Source organism: Gobio gobio (genome assembly GCF_949357685.1).
Source record: "Gobio gobio genome assembly, chromosome: 1".
Taxonomy (NCBI): Eukaryota; Metazoa; Chordata; class Actinopteri; order Cypriniformes; family Gobionidae; genus Gobio; species Gobio gobio.
This window is the reverse complement of record NC_137097.1, coordinates 36,732,537-36,752,197: the sequence shown is the minus strand read 5'-3', so window position 1 is coordinate 36,752,197 and position 19,661 is coordinate 36,732,537. Positions and strand designations below refer to the sequence as shown.

The following is a 19,661-nucleotide window of genomic DNA, read 5'->3' as shown; positions in this document are numbered from 1 at the left end:
CGAGTTCGAGCCCAGCTCTCGCGGCAGATAAAAATGTTTACTGTCCGCTTCCCCGGGCTCGCGGCCAGTTTTTCTTACATAAAGAAAGCTAACTTGCACCACGTGGCGCTCGAGTATTTTTGGGCGTCTATACATAAGGAGAGAATAGACGGTTAAGTCCCGCTGCGGCCGGACCACCGTTAAAACTCTGTTTTCCTGTCAGTCCCCACTCCTGTGGCTACTGCAGATGTTTTCCACGCAGCCTACGAGCCGGCGGACTCGCCCTCTCGCTTGTTTCCAACTGAAGCCCCTCCAAAGTCCTCCTAGCAGAAGGGGGAAGTGACGGTTAAGTCCCGCCGTGGCCGGACCACCGTCAAAACTCTTCTTCCTGTCAGCCCCCACTCCTGTGGCTGCTGCAGATGGCTCTCACGCAGCCAACGAGCCGGCAAAACTGCCCTCTCGCCTGTCTACAACCGCCGTTTTACGACGAACCAGAGAAATCACGAAGTTGCTTTTATTTCTGGTTGCACGGCTCACGCCGTATGTGTTTTCAAATGCAGTAAACGTGCCCACTTTTGTGTTCACCCCTGCACCCAAGCACCACAAATCCCGTGTCTCTCACTCACATAAAGCGGCCACCGGCCGCTCGAGGGCTAGAGTTAGGTCACGTGTCCGCTTATTTGCGCCCACGCCTAATCACCACACGCGCTGTCACACAGCCACTCTTAACCGGTCATGTTCCACGCGTAAGAGTTGTGCCCGCTCAAACGCGCTCACACATTTTCGCGAACATTCTGCCCCCGGCGCCATGCGCCGCGCCACACACCATTTGTTCTCCGCCCAAGGTGGCCGGAACGACGAGTGTAGGGCCACACACAAGTCACTCCCCGCTCGAAGCGGCAGAGATACAGTGTGTAAGGCGGCCAGCCATCGAGAGCGATCGGCTGGCCCACAGCACAGAGAGCGCGCGCACTGCGCCCGCCCCTCCTATACAGGCCGTCAAACCCGCGAAGCGTGGCGTTTTGAGCCCGGAGGCCGTTCTATCCCGTGTGGCACACGCGAGAGCGTGGGAAGCCATTCCAGGTGTATCAGAATGGGTGCTGAAAACAGTGAAGCACGGCTACACTCTGCAGTTCGCTCGCCACCCTCCGCGCTTCTGTGCGCGTACAGAGACGAGAGTGAGCGAGGAAGTAGCACATCTACTTCGAGCAGAAATAGCCACGCTGCTGTGCAAAGGGGCTATAGAACCGGTTCCCCATTCTATGAGCGAGTCAGGCTTTTACAGCCGGTATTTTCTCGTGCCAAAAAGGGATGGGTCGCTCAGACCGATTCTGGATCTGAGGCGTCTGAACAAAGCTCTTATGAGAAGATCGTTCAAGATGCTCACGACCAAGCAGATCCTCGCGCATACTCGCCCGAGAGACTGGCTAATCTCCCTAGATTTGAAAGATGCATATTTTCAAATCAAGATAACGCCACGTCACAGGCCATTCTTACGATTCGCCTTCGACGGCCAGGCTTATCAATACACCGTCCTTCCGTTCGGCCTGTCACTAGCACCCCGTACATTTACGAAGTGCATGAACGCGGCCCTCGCTCCTCTGAGAAGTCGAGGGATGCGAGTGTTGAACTATCTGGACGATTGGCTCATCCTGGCGCAGTCAGAGGCCGAGCTCCTCGCCCACAGGGCAATGCTGCTCAGCCATCCGGACAGCCTGGGGCTCACGGTCAATTGGACCAAGAGCTCATTAGTGCCCACGCAATCAACCTCATTTCTGGGTTTGAATCTGGACACTGTGGCAATGTCAGCCCGCCTGTCACCCCAACGCGCGCGCCAAGTTCAGCGCATGGCTGAGTACTTCCGGCCGGGCAAAATCGCACCTCTCAAGCTCTTTCAGAGGATGCTGGGACGTATGGCCTCAGCTGCAGCTGTGCTCCAGCTGGGCTTAATGCGCATGCGCCCGCTGCAATGCTGGTTAAACGCCCGAGTGCCTCACAGAGCCTGGGCGTCCGGAGGCTTCAGGATCAGAGTGACTCAGAGCTGTGTTTCAGCCTAGAGCCCTGGTTAGTAGCCGACTGGTACCAGAGGGGAGTGACGATGGGAGCCATCTCACACCGCAAGGTCATCTCTACGGACGCCTCCACCACGGGTTGGGGCGCCGTTTTCGAGGGCAGATCAGCCTCGGGCCTCTGGTCGAGCGGAGAAAAGCTCCTACACATAAACTGTTTGGAGATGATAGCGGTAGAGAACGCGCTCAAGCAGTTTATCCCGCTTATACGAGGACACCACGTTTTGGTCCGGTCGGACAATACCACTGTGGTGTCCTACGTGAACCGGCAGGGCGGTGTCAGGTCCAGGTGTCTGGGCAATCTGACAGAACGCCTGCTCGTGTGGGCAGACAGCTCGCTGCGCTCGCTGAGAGCTGCGCACGTACCGGGCCACCTCAATGTGGGCCCGGACAAGCTGTCCAGGGGCCTCATTCTCTCAGGAGAATGGTCCCTGCACCCCCAGACAGTCCAGCTGGTATGGCGCCTATTCGGCAGAGCGGAGCTCGACCTCTTTGCAACAAAAGAGAACGCCCGCTGCCCGACGTTTCTGTCCAAAAGCGAGTATGCGCTGTCCCAACCTTGGCCCAGCCTCCCGCTGTATGCTTTCCCGCCGATTTCCCTATTGCCCCAGGTCATAGCGAAAATCAGGGAGACGCGCCGCCCGGTGCTCCTTATAGCGCCGCGCTGGGAGAACCAGATTTGGTACCCAGAGCTGGTGAAGCTGTCGCACTCACCCCCCTGGCCAGTTCCGCTGAGAGCAGACCTCCTCTCTCAAGCAGGAGGGTCAGTTTGGCATCCCCATCCAGAGCGATGGTCTCTGCATGTATGGGTGACCAACGGATACCCGTTGACCTGCCCGAAGGGGTTATGAACACGATTTCACACTCTAGAGCCCCCTCGACGAGGCGGTTATATAGTTCTAAGTGGTCGGTGTTCACTGAGTGGTGTGTTTCCAAGGGATTGGACCCACAGCAATGTGGGGTCCAGCGGGTGCTCTCCTTCCTCCAAGAGCTTTTGGAACTGGGCAGGTCCCCTTCCACGCTCAAAGTGTATGTGGCGGCTATAGCAGCGTTCGCTCAGACGACGCTAGGTAGCACGCTAGGAAGGAACGAGCTCATCATCCGTTTCCTCAGAGGAGCCAGACGGATGAATCCCCCGCGGCCCCCTTTGGTTCCTATATGGGATCTGGCCTTGGTCCTAGAGGCCCTGAAGGCTCATCCCTTTGAACCGCTCGAGACTGTGGAACCAAGGTTCCTTTCGCTAAAAACCGCGTTCCTGATAGCTCTGGCTTCAGTGAAACGCGTGGGGGATCTACACGCGCTCTCAGTGAGCCCGACGTGTATGGAGTTCGGTCCTAATGACTCTAAGGTCATTCTCAGACCGAGGCATGGTTATGTCCCCAAAGCGATCGGCACTCCCTTCAGGGCGCAGATTATCTCCCTCTCGGCTCTGCCAGCATCCGACGAGGGGGACGGTGGCAATATCCTCTGCCCTGTCAGGGCATTGAGGGTTTATGTCACACGCTCCGCCGCCTTCAGGCGTTCTGAGCAGCTATTTGTTTCGTTTGGAGGGCGCGCTAAAGGTCTCGCCTCCTCGAAACAGACCCTGTCCAGGTGGATAGTGGACGCGATTGCAACTGCATACGCTTCCAAACACCTGCAGTGCCCGCTAGGTGTCAGAGCACACTCCACCAGAGGCATGGCCTCTTCGTGGGCTTGGGCCAGAGGGATTTCCATCCACGATATCTGTATGGCGGCAGGCTGGGCCTCCCCGTCTACGTTCGTGAGATTTTACAATCTGGAAGTTCCTGCCTTACAGGCGAAAGTGTTATCAGTTCAATAGGGCTGTTGGTTCTGCCCAGTGATTCTGCGCAGACATAGCTCACATACTGGTAGTAAGTTCGGTACTAGGCTCATGTGAATTTGAAGGAGACCGGCGGTGCTGTTCCCTCATTTACGAGACGAGCTGTTGTGAGTTTGAAGGTGACCGGCGGTGCCGTTACCTCACTCATATAACAAGATATTGTGAATTTGAAGGCGACCGGCGTTGCCGTTCCCTCATTCATGAGACAAGGTGTGGTGAATTTGAAGGAGACCGGCAGGTGCCGTTCCCTCATTCATGGGACAGGGTGTTGTAACCACCTGTTGTAACCACCCGTCAGTTCAAATGAAGTGTCCGTATATGTGGTGGCCCGTTTCCTTTACCGGCCACCCTGCCCGAGCAGTGTTTTTTCCCCGGTTCCCTGGGATACATATGCTGTATGCGAGGCGCGCACGGCGTTGACAATATGTTCCCGTAGCGTAAGGAACTTACGCAATACGAGAGAACCTCTCGTAAGAGAACGATACTCGGTTACTTAACGTAACCTCGGTTCTCTCTAGAAGAGGGAACGAGTATTGCGTTCCTTGCCGTGCGCCCCGCGGGCTTTTACGCTTCAGAACTACGAAAACCGAATATGCAGCCCGTGAGCCCTGCTTATATACACGTGGCCACGCCCCACCTGTAGGCAAATGAAGCCAGGTGGGCGCGAAGCGCCCTCATTGGTCGCCACGTCACGCGGGCTCACCGATAGGCTGCTGCAGTTGCCAGCAGAGCAGCCAATAGCACGCTGGAATAGCCTGCTATGGTCTGCCAGGCTGCCGCACTGCGTTGACAATGTTACAAAATTAAGGATAATTTTGGGTTTTTCAGAAATCTCGAAGAAAGAATACTTTCCCGTAGCGTAAGGAACTTACGCAATACTCGTTCCCTCTTCTAGAGAGAACCGAGGTTACGTTAAGTAACCGAGTATCGTTTCAGGATATGGTGAACAAGACAAACAAGAACATCCACATGGTTGGGTCAACTGTGATACAGGTACTCGGTAGTGTTTTTGGTGCCATTTCTCGCAGTGTTATTTTTGAGTTTACACAAAAACTTTTATGCATTTCGGCTGTTCATGTACATGACAACAGTGTTTTGGGTGCAAGTTTTTGAAAACTGTGTACTGTTATTGTCTCTGTGTAAACTAAACAAAATGCTTATGTGTGAAAACGGTGACGTCATGTGCATTACATGTTCAGTCTGCGTAGTTTCTTTATAAAATGACATCACCAATTACTGGCCTGGCATGTATAATACAACGTTATTAAATGTTTTTGTGGATCCGTGTGAACAGGGATCGTTTTGACAGCGTTATTGTCTGTACGTGGGAAATGCAAATGAACATTTAAGGTTTTCACAACATAAAACACAATAAAAAATAAAATCTACTTCAAAATATGGAAAAATAATAATATTACAAGTTGCGCATGGGGCTGCATGGTTGAGAGATGAGATATTCTCCACTTTACACAATACCCCTACTGAAATTTAAAAAAAAAAAATTCACTAATACTCATATAGATTTTCTACTACTATTTTCACCACCTCCCCAAACTTCACCTTTATCTTAGGTACTGTACCTTGCCCTACATAATCATATCCTATATTTAGCCACTGTGGGGTTATATCAGAGCTCAAGCTGAAGCTGCTTCAACTATCTAACCCGTTAATAAAGCATCATGATGTAGTGGTCTGACTTCCACCAGAGTCTAATATCTGGTACTAGTTTTACATCATCTTCCTGGGCTTCTACAGCAGATCAAGCAACAATTTAATCAGTAAATCTGGGAGAGTTCAATAAATTTTAAACTCCTTCACTGAGATAAACACAAACCTCAAGAATCAGCGTATGAATCTCAATAACTGCTGTAATGCATTCTTATACAAAACTCATCAGTGGCTCCCAGAATGCATTGCAGCATGACGCATATCACCATTGTTGCGATTCATAAAGCTGGTAATGCTGTTTGTTTGATGAGTTCTTCAATTGAGTTGTTTAATGACATTGGAGCTTGACGTCAAACAAATGTTTTGATGTCAATGCAATTTAAATTTTCTACCAAAATTTGATGTTTGATGTTGGAGTCTACGTCCAATAAAATCTCTAGCTGGGGTGATCTCACATTGTGTCCATAGTATGCATGCTGTAAGGTTACACTTTTAGCTCACTGTGACCTCGACCACATGGTGCGATCACTGTGAGACAAATTGTTGATTGGGTATGCATTGTTTTCTGTGCATTTGCATTCTTCTATTGCCTTTTAATGTGATTTAACTATACATAATATATTAATGAATTGGACACTGTGGTTCTGTAGAGCATTTTAAACAGTGCCAATGCAAAAGCTAAATATAATGTAAGTAGTATATACTGTTAAATATAAGAGGCAATCATTCAGGTCCAGTCAGATTTAAAAAGATGACACAGTGACTAAAAAGGCTGTAGATACACTTCATACACTGAATCACATGCTCAAGCACTGTTAAAACAGTTTCGGCTCTGGTCTGAAACTCTTTGTCTTCATGTCAGCCAAACAGATACAGATGCATTTTAAAGTTGTTGTGTGTCTCCACCTGCAGATCTACAACATGTTTCCAGCTCTCGGACCCTGGATGAAGACGTGGCGGCTGCTGATGGAAAATCTGGAAACCATCAGGAGGGAAATGCAGGAGATGGTGAACGTCTTACGAGAGACTTTGAACCCGCTTGACTACAGAGGATTCATTGATGCTTTCCTCATCCGCAAACAAAGCATACAAGTAGAGTATTATATGAATTTATGCCTCATTTTTGCCCATTTAGATACTGTTGACCTTCTTCCACTGCTCCAAGGTCCAGTTCTAATGCCCGCATGCCCATTATAGGTGCTTTCACTGGTGGACAGGGGTCATCATAGGCACTCTGATTGGTCTGCGGTTATGCAGCCCCATACACAGCACCCAGCATGCAATTTTGAGTTTAAAAGACGTCTAATAGCTGTCATCAATTACTCGATCATTCCAAACCGGGAACCGATTTCTGTACCTCCGTTGACAGCTACGCAACTACCAATTTGATGTTTAATAAAGAGATTGTAAAACAAATCCATATGAATTGAGTGGTAACGCATACATTTTCTGAATTGTCTCGATTGCTTAATATGATGAACAGATTTAATTTGTGCTTTATTCACATATAAACATTGATCATTGAACATAAACAAATTGACGAGCCTGCTTAATGCATGAGAACAAACCTCAAAGGTTCTTCCAAAAGCTCAAACACGCTGCATAACATGAGAATGAACCTCATTGGATCTTGAGGAAGCTCAAATATGCTGCGTAACACATGAGAATGAATATCATTAGTTCTTGAGGAAACTCAAACGTATTGCGTAACATGAAAATGAACTTTGTTGGTTATTGCGGAAGCTCAAATGTGCTGCGTATCATGTAAATTAATCTCATTGGTTCTTGAGGAAACTCAAACATGCTGTGTAACACACGAGAATGAACCTCATTGATTCTTGCGGAAGCTCAAACATGCTGTGTAACACATGAGAATTAACCTCATTGGTTCTTGAGGAAGCTCAAACGTGCTGCGTAACACAAGAATTAAAGGGTTAGTTCACCCAAAAATGAAATTTCTTCCATTAATGACTCACCCCAATGTTGTTCCACACCTGTAAGACCTCCGTTCATCCTCGGAACACAGTTTAAGATATTTTAGATTTAGTCAGAGGGCTTTCAGTCCTTTGAATGCAAGTGTAAGCACACTTTGCTGTCCACGTCCAGAAAGGTAATGAAAACATCATCAAAGTAGTCCATATGTGACATCATTTGGTTAGTTAGACTCTTTTGAAGCGTCGACAATACATTTTGGTCCAAAAATAACAAAAACTAAGACTTTATGAAGCATTGTCTTCTCTTTCGTTATCTAGATATCCGCGTTCACGAGGCTCCAGTGACGCTGCAGACGTAAGACGCTGTGACGTGTTAGAGCTTCGTTTGTAGTCTGAGGGAGACGCACGCTGTACTATTTTTGGACCAAAATGTATTGTCGACGCTTCAAAAGAGTATAACTAACCAAATTATGTCACATATGGACTACTTTGATGATGTTTTCATTACCTTTCTGGACGTGGACAGCAAAGTGTGCTTACACTTGCATTCAAAGGACTGAAAGCCCTCGGACTAAATCTAAAATATCTTAAACTGTGTTCCGAGGATGAACGGAGGTCTTACAGGTGTGGAACAACATTGGGGTGAGTCATTAATGGAAGCAATTTCATTTTTGGGTGAACTAACCCTTTAACCTCATTGGTCCTTGAGGAATCTCAAACGTGATGCGTAACACACGAGAATTAACCTAATTGGTTCTTGCTGAAGATCAAATGTGCTACATAACAAGAATGAACCTCGTAATTTTTTTCTGAATCTCAAACGTGCTGCGTAAAACAAGAATGAACCTCATTGGTTCTGGCACGTCAAGCGAACATGCTTAACCCTTAAATGCATGACTGTTTCGCCAAACATTCTTACATATTTGGGTCTTTAGCGACCCGGATCTATATCTAACATGGAAAAATCTCTACCTGTCACGATAATATATACAACTCCTGATATTAGAGTAACAATTACAGAAGAATAAAATAAAACATATTTTGTTACCTTTTGGATCTTGGAAGGGTTCAGTTTGAGCAGATGTTTTATACCATCATCACTGTCCTCGTCAGAGCTCATTTGGCAGTACATTCAGCGTCTGGCTCATATTCGTGATCTTACACATATTCTCAAATCTAATTTTCAACATCTTCAAAATAAATATTTTGATCACTGACAGCTTCCTTCACCAGATCCATCATCAAGTGACAGTGACAGTAATATTTGTATGTGTTCGGTTCTTGCTCTGCAGTAAATCGCTGAGCAATTTCAAGTTTTGCAGATTATAATTATTATTGTTTCATTTTCTGTCTGTATCAGACATTGCCACCTTGTGGAATAAAGCTGAATTGCACTTATTTCATCATTAAAGATTCATTTATTATGGTGCAGAAGAAAAAAAGTACAATCTTACACATTCGTTAGCGACCCTATTCAATTTTGACAAAAAACTAGTGGACAAACAGTCATTCAATTATAATTTTATTATTTTTTTCTTGTTATATTGTTTAAAATTGATTGATTAAGGAATATTAGATGATGTCTAACTTAAAAAAAATTATGAGGACGAGGGTAGTGAATGACGTCTCGGGTCGCTAAAGACCTGAGGTATGCATTTAAAGGGTTAGTTCACCCAAAAATGAAAATTCTGTCATTAATTACTCACCCTCATGTCGTTGGACACCCGTAAGACCTCCGTTCATATTCGGAACACAAATGAAGATATTTTAGTTGAAAGCTGATGGCTGAGAAAGGCTTCACACAGGCCTCCATTGGCATTCAGTACATTGACACTTCCAAGATCCATGAAAGGCACTTAAAACGTCGTTACAAAGTCTATCTCACCACAGTGGCTCTACAATAATCATACAATGCGACGACAATAGTTTTTGTGCGCAAAAAAAAATCAAAATAACACCTTTATCCAACTTGTTCTCGACTTCCGTGTATGCCTCCACAACGCATGCGCGAGAATATGACGCAGATCCGGCGTTCGGACATATGACCCAGAAGCGATTTGTTTACGAGCAGAGGAAGACGCGCGTGTCTAAGCTGTTGGATTCTACATTGATCGTGCTTTAGGTCTCGGCGTAGTGCTCAAAATGGAGCTTAAGTGTGTATTTCATCGATTCCCGAACACCGGCGCTACGTCATATTCTCGCGCATGCGTCGTGGAGGCGCACACGGAAGACAAGAACAAGTTGGATAAAGGTGTTATTTTGATTTTTTTTTGCGCACAAAAACTATTGTCGTCGCATTGTATGATTATTGTAGAGCCACTGTGGTGAGATAGACTTTGTAACGACGTTTTAAGTGCCTTTCATGGATCTTGGAAGTGTCAATGTACTGAATGCCAATGGAGGCCTGTGTGAAGCCTTTCTCAGCCATCAGCTTTCAACTAAAATATCTTCATTTGTGTTCCGAATATGAACGGAGGTCTTACGGGTGTCCAACGACATGAGGGTGAGTAATTAATGACAGAATTTTCATTTTTGGGTGAACTAACCCTTTAAGGGTTAAGTGAACTAATGTGTGAAGTGATGACTGTTTATGTGAATAAAAGCCTAGATGCAATCTTTTGATCTTTTTGTGAACAATGAATGAAAATCTTATGGGTTTGGAGTGACATGAGGGTGAGTAAATGATGACAGAATTTTAATTTTTTTCAAATTTGGGTGAACTATCCCTTTATTATGTGATCTTGTTACGAGATGATCAGCGCAATTCGCTTCACCTGCTACTGGTCATTATGTTTTGGCTCATCAGTGTAAATGTTTCTTTGTATTGGATCTGTAAGTCTCACCGTAAGAATGAAGAATGTGCTTTATGCTTCATGTAGGAATCTGGAGAAAGGGATTCACATTTCCATGATCAGAATCTGCTCATTACAGTGTCAAATCTATTTTCTGCTGGTACTGACACGTCTGGCACGACACTGCGCTGGGGTCTGATGCTCATGGCCAAATATCCTCATATACAAGGTCAGTTCTCGCAGCTCGTTCTCAACACATCGTCTGAGGAGAACTTTTTTCTTGTGGGTATCCGAGAACTATTGTGTGATTGGTCAGAATTTTAAAGTGAGTGGGGTTAATGCGGAAAACCCGGCGATGTTTTGCAGAGTATGCTCCAAGCTTTACACTAGACAAGACTTCACAATGAATGACTGAGATAACCAGGTTTATATAGGGTGAGGTAAACAGGGTAATGAGACACAGGTGCATGTAATCAGGGATGATGAGGAGCAGTGAGTTATGGGAAATGTAGTTTGTGATGGAGTGACAGTCCGGGGTGGAGTGCCCTCTGGTGGTAATCACGGGCACTCACACTGGTGAATTGTGACAGTTAGCTATGATTTAATTCGTAGTTGTATGTTTTTGTTAAATAATAATAACAATATAAATTAAACAAATTATTTTAACATATTATTTTTATGATGTTTGTAATCAAAACTGTCCCAGACTGGTTTTAATAAGATTTTTTTAAATTGTATGATAAAATTATGGCTTTAAAAAAATAAAAAAATAATATAATATAAAACTGTATTTAACAAATATTTTAAACATTTTCTACTTTAATATTTTCATTTTCACAAATGGATTTTTTTTTTTTTTCTGAAATGTTATTTTATATTTGTGGTTTTCGAAATGTATCTTTATAATGTCCCTAGTGAGATATTATTTTGTATTTTAGGCTCATTGCTTTTTGCAAATGTACTGTAATTGTTGCAAGTGTAATTGTTTAGTTGATTACTATTGTTGTGATGGCCGGCAAAACTTTCATCACATTAAAAATGTGTGTAAAACAATCCCGCCCATACAAACAATATTACTTATTAAACATGAGTCAAGTCAAGTCGAGTCACCTTCATTTATATACACTGTAAAACCCAACAAGTTCAGCTAACTCATTTCATTTGAGGACACCGATTACCTCAAACCATTTAGGTTTATAAAAAACAATAGTTATGAGTACTCTGCACTTATTTTAATCAAGTCCCCTAAAAAAGGATATTTCTTAATATACAATTAAACTTTACACTGCATTCAAATACTTGATATAGCTGAACCTTCCCTATATTGAGTAAAACAGCTGAAATTACAAACTTTAAATGAACTCAGAGTGCTTGCAGTTACTGCTAGCTCACAATAGCACACACAAAGTCAAATCTAGTAAATTAAGCTTACTCATTAAATTTGAGGACACTGATTACCTTAATTCTTTTAATTTTAGAAAACAATAGTTATGAGTACTTTGAACTTATTTCAATTGAGTTCACTAAAATAAGACACTCATTGCAATCAAGAAATTAAGTGATTAATTAAGTGATGATTGAGCATTAGTGATGAACACCTGATGGTAATGAGCAGACTCACAGAAGGAAAGAGAAACACAAGAACTACAACTGACTTAAGCCACAGCTTTAGATGAAATAACAGAAGATAAAAGAAGACATTAAATCTCTGAAAATCTCAGCAGAGGAGGATTAAACAACTCCACAAACAGCACTACCAGCTTCACACATTACTAACCAGACTGACTTTTTTTCTGTCATTTCTGTTTTAATGAAAATAATAGTTTAATTGAAGTCACCATGATTGAGATGAGTGTTTGCTGTAGTTGGGCTCTTGATCCTTAAATCTTTAACATTCATTTTTTTTTCTCTGGCTGCTTTAACTGAGTGTTTAGAAAGCACTCAGCACTGTGGTAAATAATGCCAAGAGAAAATATGATTAGGTGATATTGGCTATACAATGATGTTGGTATAATCATCATGTAGTGGTTTACTCGACAAGCTGTGGCACTGAATGAAACGGCCTATTTTGTCAAATAGGGTGTCAAATTTTGTTTGACCTCCCCTCCACTAGATGGCAGACATGTCATACTTCATCCCCGACTCAAAAAGACAAAAAGCGGAGCTAGTGTGCGAGTGAGCCATTTTATCAGAGCAATATTCTCAATGTCAGCGAGTATTTGGGGAATATCTGCCTTCAGAAGATGATGATGATTCTGAAAGTGAAACTGTAGCCCTACACCAAGCACAAACGGTGAATCCTTTGCCCAATGTAGATGGTCCTTTGCCCAATGTCAGTGGTGGGAACACAGTGGTGTTTCCCGGGGTCGGAGTGTTCATCACGAAGTAAGCAGGCGTGTTAGTGTTGTGTGGAACGAGACGGGAGATTTTTACAGCGCTATCCATGAAGCTTTGTCTTCTGACCACGTGCGTCTCCGCAATCACGGCGACAGTATTGTGGTGGAGACTTTGTCTAATGCCACTGGGTCGAAGTATTCATAGGACAGTTAGGGGGCAACGTGGAGGCAGGGTGGGGAGTCGCAATGACAGTTGTACGAACTGTGCACACTTGGCGGCCACGCGCACGTCTGTCTCTAGTCTTGTCTCGTCATCTCACTCATGATCTCTGCCTTGACGTGGTGAGTGATCTTTTGAATTAAACAGGTCTTGTCTACTTGTGTTTGTGTGTCATATGAATAATATATATGTGCCCCATACATGGAATCAGAGTGCCTACTGTATGTTGTAAATGGAAAGTCTCTACAGCAAAAGGCCAACCGCTACATGCATTTGGTTGTTTCTACCATTTATTAGTAACGATTTACACAGTTTGTTTACTATTTACTATTTACCTGAGCATTCAGTATTGTGCAATATAGCATACAGAAGTTGAGGGACACTTTGGGGGGAAAGAAGTGCTGCATTTTATCATTTAAACATGTGACTTTTCATGAAAATTCTATAATCCAAGATGACCACCACCACATGACGTAGGGTGACCACCATCAAACAAACCAAATGTGGGACAATTACTAAGTTTGTGTGGGACAATGTGGGACATGTTACTGACACTAAAACACAACCTGAAACTGTTACATAATGTCTATCTAACTTAATAAAAACATATGTATTCTGCCTTTCAGATGATAAGAATACTTTGTTCTTTAGTCCCTTCCAGAAAACACCATTACATCACAATGTAACATTTTACATGTCATTTAAATTCAACATCACTGAGCCCAAAGGCAGCAGGCATCAGATCTGACCAGGTCCAATAATGAACAAATAAAATATAAAGCAACATGAAATTAGTTAATTGCCAGTCGTATATATTATATTATATATTAAGAATATAACCACTTTACTGAATTATCCATTCGTTTTCTACATGGAATGAATCACCGCTCCACATTTTGATTGACAGCCGTTACCACCTACTAGTGACCGTGTTTACTCCTTTCTTTTCAACCATTGGATAGGATTTTAAAAACGGCTGTTGTTGTATTTGTGAAAGGCGGGATTCCGTCTGACGAAGCGCTGTCTAGGTGAAAAACGATGCCAAAAAAAAAAATGAAATGCTTTCTTAAAAAGGCAAAAGGACGCATGCATGTTTTCTTAATATGATAATTAAAAACCAACAGACTGATGAAAATGCGGGTTTTTTGCTCAATATGCGACGTGCGGGACAAGGGGTGAAAATGCTGTGCGGTACAACACAAAGCGGGACGGGTGGTCACCCTAATATGACGTCATAATTTGCAAATTAGATGGGAAAATGTAATCCCTACATAAACTTTGGGTCATGCTTAATATTTCTCTAATTTACAGAAAGTCTCTATCTTTTATCACTTTTAAGATATAGCCTTTTGAAATTAAGATGTCAAAATCGAACGTTTTAGGAAAAAACCTCTGGCGCCTAAAGGGTTAAAGGGATAGTTCACCCAAAAACGAAAATTCTGTCATCATTTACTTACCCTCAAGTTGTTCCAAACCTGTATGAGTTTATTTGTTCTGCTGAACACAAAAGAAGATATTTTGAAGAATGTTTGTTACTAAGCTGATAGAGCAACCATTGACTACCATAGTATTTTTTTCCCTACCACCGATCAAAACTCCCTCATGGGTCCCAGCATGCATTGCGCATTAATAAATTATGCATCTGAATTGTGACAAATTTTCTTTGATTCTTAATATTTGCTTTTACTTTTGCTGTGTTTGCTGTGATGTTCTTGTAGCTGGTTTTATGTTCAAAGTTGATCTGTTTATCCAAAAAAAAAAAAATTGATTGTCACAATTGTTGAAATTCATACTCTGATTCTTGATGTCTGTGTATGTCCAAGGACTGTTGGACTGAACTGTACTTTTCTTACCATAACAAATGTACTTCGTTTACACAGTTAAAGCAGCCAGAGCACGACATGTTTTGTCAAGGGATCTAATGACAAATATGAATAAATGATAGTAAGAAGTGGATCTATGACCTCTGGCAGCGTCTTTTTCAGTACCTTGGGATAGAGTCAAGCATACATGTTGTTGATTTAGATGATTTAACAAGTTTAGACAATTCTTCCTTTCCTATAGCAGTGAATGAATGGAATTGTCTGATGCAATACTGTAGTAGATGGTTGTATAGTTATAATTGTCTTCCTAATATTGTCAATCTTGCATGTAAAGAAGTTCATAAAGTCATTACAGTTGTGCTGTTTGAAAATGCCAGAAGTTGAAGCTTTATTTCTTGTTAATTTAGCCACTGGGTTGCCTAGGGTTGTGTATTGATGGTGTTCAGCTCTCATCCAGGTAAAGTTCTTCATTGCTAAAGGTGAATGACCAATTAATCAGTATGGCTTGCAGCACCCTCTGTTGGTGAAAAAAAAAACTCTACACAACAGTCACTACACATCATAAAGAGAGATCTTACTGAAATTATAGCATTTTATGCTTTATATGTGATCTCATTGGTCATAGATCGGGTTCATGAGGAGATTGACCAGGTGCTTGCTGGCCGTGAACCGCTTACAGAGGACATGAAGAACTTCCCGTATACAAATGCTGTGATCCATGAAATCCAGAGACTGGCTAATATTGTACCCCTGAATCTCCCTCACAAGACCAGCTGTGACGTTCACTTCAACGGATATTTCATCAAAAAGGTTAGTCCTGCTGTTACGACCGCTAGGGTTCAGCCGTAACAGAAAAAGGAAGAGAGTCCACACCAGAGAGAATTCTAAATAATACGTTTTTATTTACAAAAATAAGGGTTTAGCGTCAGGGGCAGACAAGGCCAAAATAACAAACAAAACAAACTTCTTTTAGAAACTAATTTACCTATAACAAAAAAAAAGAAAACAAAATACAGTTAGCTTCCCTATCTCCCTTTAACATAAACAAAGTTCAAAATGAGGTATAAATAAATTGGCGTCAAACCCCCTACATCCCTTAATTAGACAAAACAATGTTTAAAGAAAATAGATATAACATTGAGTGGCAAATAAATCAAGATATATTACCAGTAGGGATGGCAGACGCGAAACAGACGTTTCGGGGCTTTGCCGAGATCCCGAAGCGCAGATGTTTCGAAACACTGCTCCGAACTGTGATTCGAAACACCCATGTCACGTGACTATGGCTAAATGAAGCTTCAAAGTGCTTCATCAGGTGGCGCCTTCCGAAACTGCGTTGATTAAAGGGGGCGGGAACAAACCACACAGTCACACATCTGTAAACCTAATTCACCACAGTTTAAAAGTGAAGTAAATCCATCTTCACCTCGTGGGTTTTTGTGAGAGGAGAGTGATTTTGTGATAGCAGTGATTTTGTGATAGCAGTGAGATTTATAGTGCGCTTTGGTTAGTTATATTTAGGCTAGATTTAAATTAGATATATTGACTGATAGGTATAGACAGTGACATATAGTATAGATATAGTGACACATTCATATAGGCTAAGTTAGATAGTGACAGATAGATAGCACAGCATAAGTTAGATATATAGAATTATATAGATATAGATTCATAGGTGATATATAGATAGATATATTAATTGAATATATAAAAATGGAGGCTGCACGCAAGAGATGCCGTACATCTGTGGTGTGGGAGCATTTCCATTTGGAAGCACCAAATAAAGTGAGATGTGTGTATTGTGATAGGCAGCTAGCCTTCTGCAACAATACATCATCCATGTATTTACATCATCCAAAAATATTTGTGCATGCCAGCAACAAGTGTCCCTTGTGAGAGGATTTTTTCAAAGGCTGGAGAAATTATATGTAAAAAAAGAAGTCAGCTGAGTCCTTCAACAGCAGAGCAATTCATATTTTTGAATAAAAATGTTTTGTGACAAATGTGACACATTGTGGCTTTATTTATTTTATTAATGTTCATTTTGTATAACAAACAAATATATATATAGTTCTTTACAATGACGAGGCTACAGGTTACAAAACCAAGATCATGTACTTGTCAGACAGATGTTAAAAACAATTTTTTTTACATGGATCATTGTCAAGGTATTTCAGATCAACACATGGAAGTGACCACTAGATGGCGCCGTAGAGACGGGTGTCAGATTGATTCGAAGCTTCGAAACAATATGACACATTTGCTTCAACTGCTTCAGTGCTTCACGAAGCCTCGGTCTGCCCATCACTAATTACCAGGTCAAAAATCAAACAAACAAACATCAGGAAAAACTGGAGAATCAAACAAAGGCTCACCAAATAAACAAACTTCATAGTTTCACAGAAATACTATCAATCTCTCTGATAAGACTCTCTAATTCAAACGAAGCCAAAAAACACGACGTACGACGACAAACAGAATGTCATGAAGACCGACGGCACAAAATGGCATGAAGCACTGAATGAGTGTTTGGGGCGGTCCTTATATCTGGATCAGGTGCTTGGCTGGACCAATCACAGTCTTCGGGTGATTAATAGATGAAACACCAATCTGCAACACAAACATACATCTACACACAGAGATAGACCGTATACACAAAACTAGTTGATAAAATAAAATAACTTCAAGATCTTAACACTGCTTATTTGATATATTATTTGGTAGTTCTTTACAAAACATTGCTGAGTTAAACTGATCTGTCTGGGGGTTTTTTTTAAAGAATTTTTTAATTATTTGTGTAAGGTGCAATCTGCTCAAGTTTGTGCTGTCTTTTGGCGCCTCCTAGTTAGCCAAACTTCTACTTTCATTTACTTTATTTATGTTCAGTATACTTCCCACCAAGCATAACACGTCTTAATTTTCTAAAGTAAATAAATTCATTATTTTCAGCCTACAACCAGTGGGCTTTGTACAAACAATACATTTTTTGTAAAAATAACATTACATTTCCTCTTCCTTTTGCACTTCTGAAATCTAGGGTACGTGTGTTCTGCCGCTGTTGACATCTGTGTTGATGGATGAGAATGAGTGGGAGACGCCCAACACTTTCAACCCTAAACACTTTCTAGACGAGAAGGGTCAGCTGATCAAACGAGACGCCTTCATGCCCTTCTCTGCAGGTGTCAGGTTTTGACATTATTGACTTTACACTGAATATTTTAGTCTAAACTTGATCCAAATGGTTGGACGGGGTTTCAATATTTTTACTGACATACTTGTCCTAATAATGTCTTACAAAAATAGCCATGCTGAACATTATCTCTTTTTCTCTTAGGCCGCAGGGTTTGTGCTGGAGAGAGTTTGGCCAGGATGGAGCTCTTTCTATTCTTCACCTCCCTCCTTCAGCATTTCCGCTTCACTCCTCCACCCAGAGTGTCTGAAGATGATCTGGATCTCACACCAGTTGTGGGTCTGATCTTGAACCCTTCACACCACAAGCTGTGTGCAATCAGAAGACAACAGAAAGACAACTAAAATGATCCAATTTCAGATTACATCTACTTTGATCTAAAGTTCAACTGTTATTCCACAGAAGAAAAAAACAAACTAATCAAACTGCATCATTTAGACCCATTCATACATCAAAAATCAACATATGAATCTCAACAACAGTGACAATAAACAAAATATTCAGATGAACAGATCAACTCTGAACATCACAAAACAAGGTACTAAAAAGACACAATAACAGCAAAGATAAAAGCAAATAGTAAGAATAAAAGAAGTTACTAAGACAATTCAGCTGCATAATTTATTCATGTCGCAATGCATGCTGGGAGTATAATGATTGGTGGCAGCCAGAATGCACTGCTGCATTAGGCATTATGTTAATTGCCACTATTGTTGAGAATGACAGTAGGAGGTTTTTTTTCTGCAGAGTTTTTTTTGAAAATCTTTCAGATTATTTTAACCCTGTTGGCGCTCATGCTGTAGATTCACAGGACTATTATAACCAATAAAATAAAAATAACATCATTCATACAATCAGAGATCAGACTCTGAATAAGATCAGGGATTCAGACCACTACATGTTGAGTATGTCATTATCAAATCATAAACAATATCATCTGATCACATTTCTCTTGTCTTTTTTTCCTATAACAAATGTGCATTAGAAGCATAAAGTATCAGCTGTCAGAGACAACCTAGTTCCCTTTCAAGGGAACTTGCGCTGCGTCACCGCTCTGCGTGATTGCGTCGTGAAGCACGTATGTCATCAGTCCAATAGAGAGACGGAACGTCATAGGCGGGTGACGTCATAGACCTGGAAACTATAAAGCACACCGGCAAACACACGCAGCTTCTGTTGCCTTCAACAAGCGCTCTGTGTCACTGTTCATTGTCATTCTGTGTTGTGTCTGAGGTCAGACTTTTTTGTTTTCAAGTTTGCACTCACACTCACATTGTTAGAAAAGAGATTATGGCGAGCGAACAACACTACAGACAATGTGTTCCTCCCTGCTCACGCTACATCACGAGCGGGGATTCACATTTGATATGTAATGTTTGTCTGGGTGAGCAGCACATGCAGTCGGCACTCGAGGGTGCCGGCTGCGAGCATTGTGAGGCGCTGCCTCTTCACGTGCTGCGATCCCGCCGGGCACTCTTCGAGGAGGGCGTCCTGGTTCGCGCTCCCCACGGCACAGGTCCCGCTGCTGCTGAGGCTCAGCGACGGCTTATGTCGTGGGGTTCGCAAAAGGATCTGTTGGAGGGGATTGAGACGGGCCCCGCCCTATCTCATCCTTCACCCGGCAGATCCAGTGCCGCCTCTCTGGGTTCGGGAGCCTGCTCTGCGGATTTTCCTGCCCGGGGAGTGGCCGCAGTGTTACAGATATCTTCCTCCGAAGAGATTGATATCTGTAGCATCGATGCAGGGAGTGAGGACTCACCACTTCATTCCCCTGCGGGTGAGGAGCTGATGGATGTGCTGAGCAGAG

At 42.7% G+C, this 19,661-nt stretch overlaps 1 protein-coding gene across 1 annotated transcript in view; it reads left to right on the top strand.

Annotated features, from left to right (window-relative positions):
* Positions 1-18,791, top strand: part of cyp2k8 (cytochrome P450, family 2, subfamily K, polypeptide 8) — a gene marked incomplete at its 5' end in the record, with an annotated part of 38,581 nt that extends 19,790 nt beyond the window's left edge. The window contains 6 exons of the mRNA XM_079809719.1: positions 4,809-4,884; positions 6,472-6,651; positions 10,373-10,514; positions 15,290-15,474; positions 17,702-17,843; positions 17,999-18,791. Of these exons, the coding sequence (XP_079665845.1) occupies positions 4,809-4,884; positions 6,472-6,651; positions 10,373-10,514; positions 15,290-15,474; positions 17,702-17,843; positions 17,999-18,198 (925 nt within the window). The 3' untranslated portion in view covers positions 18,199-18,791. The remainder of the gene's footprint in view (positions 1-4,808; positions 4,885-6,471; positions 6,652-10,372; positions 10,515-15,289; positions 15,475-17,701; positions 17,844-17,998) is intronic.
* Positions 18,792-19,661: the final 870 nt, after the last annotated feature.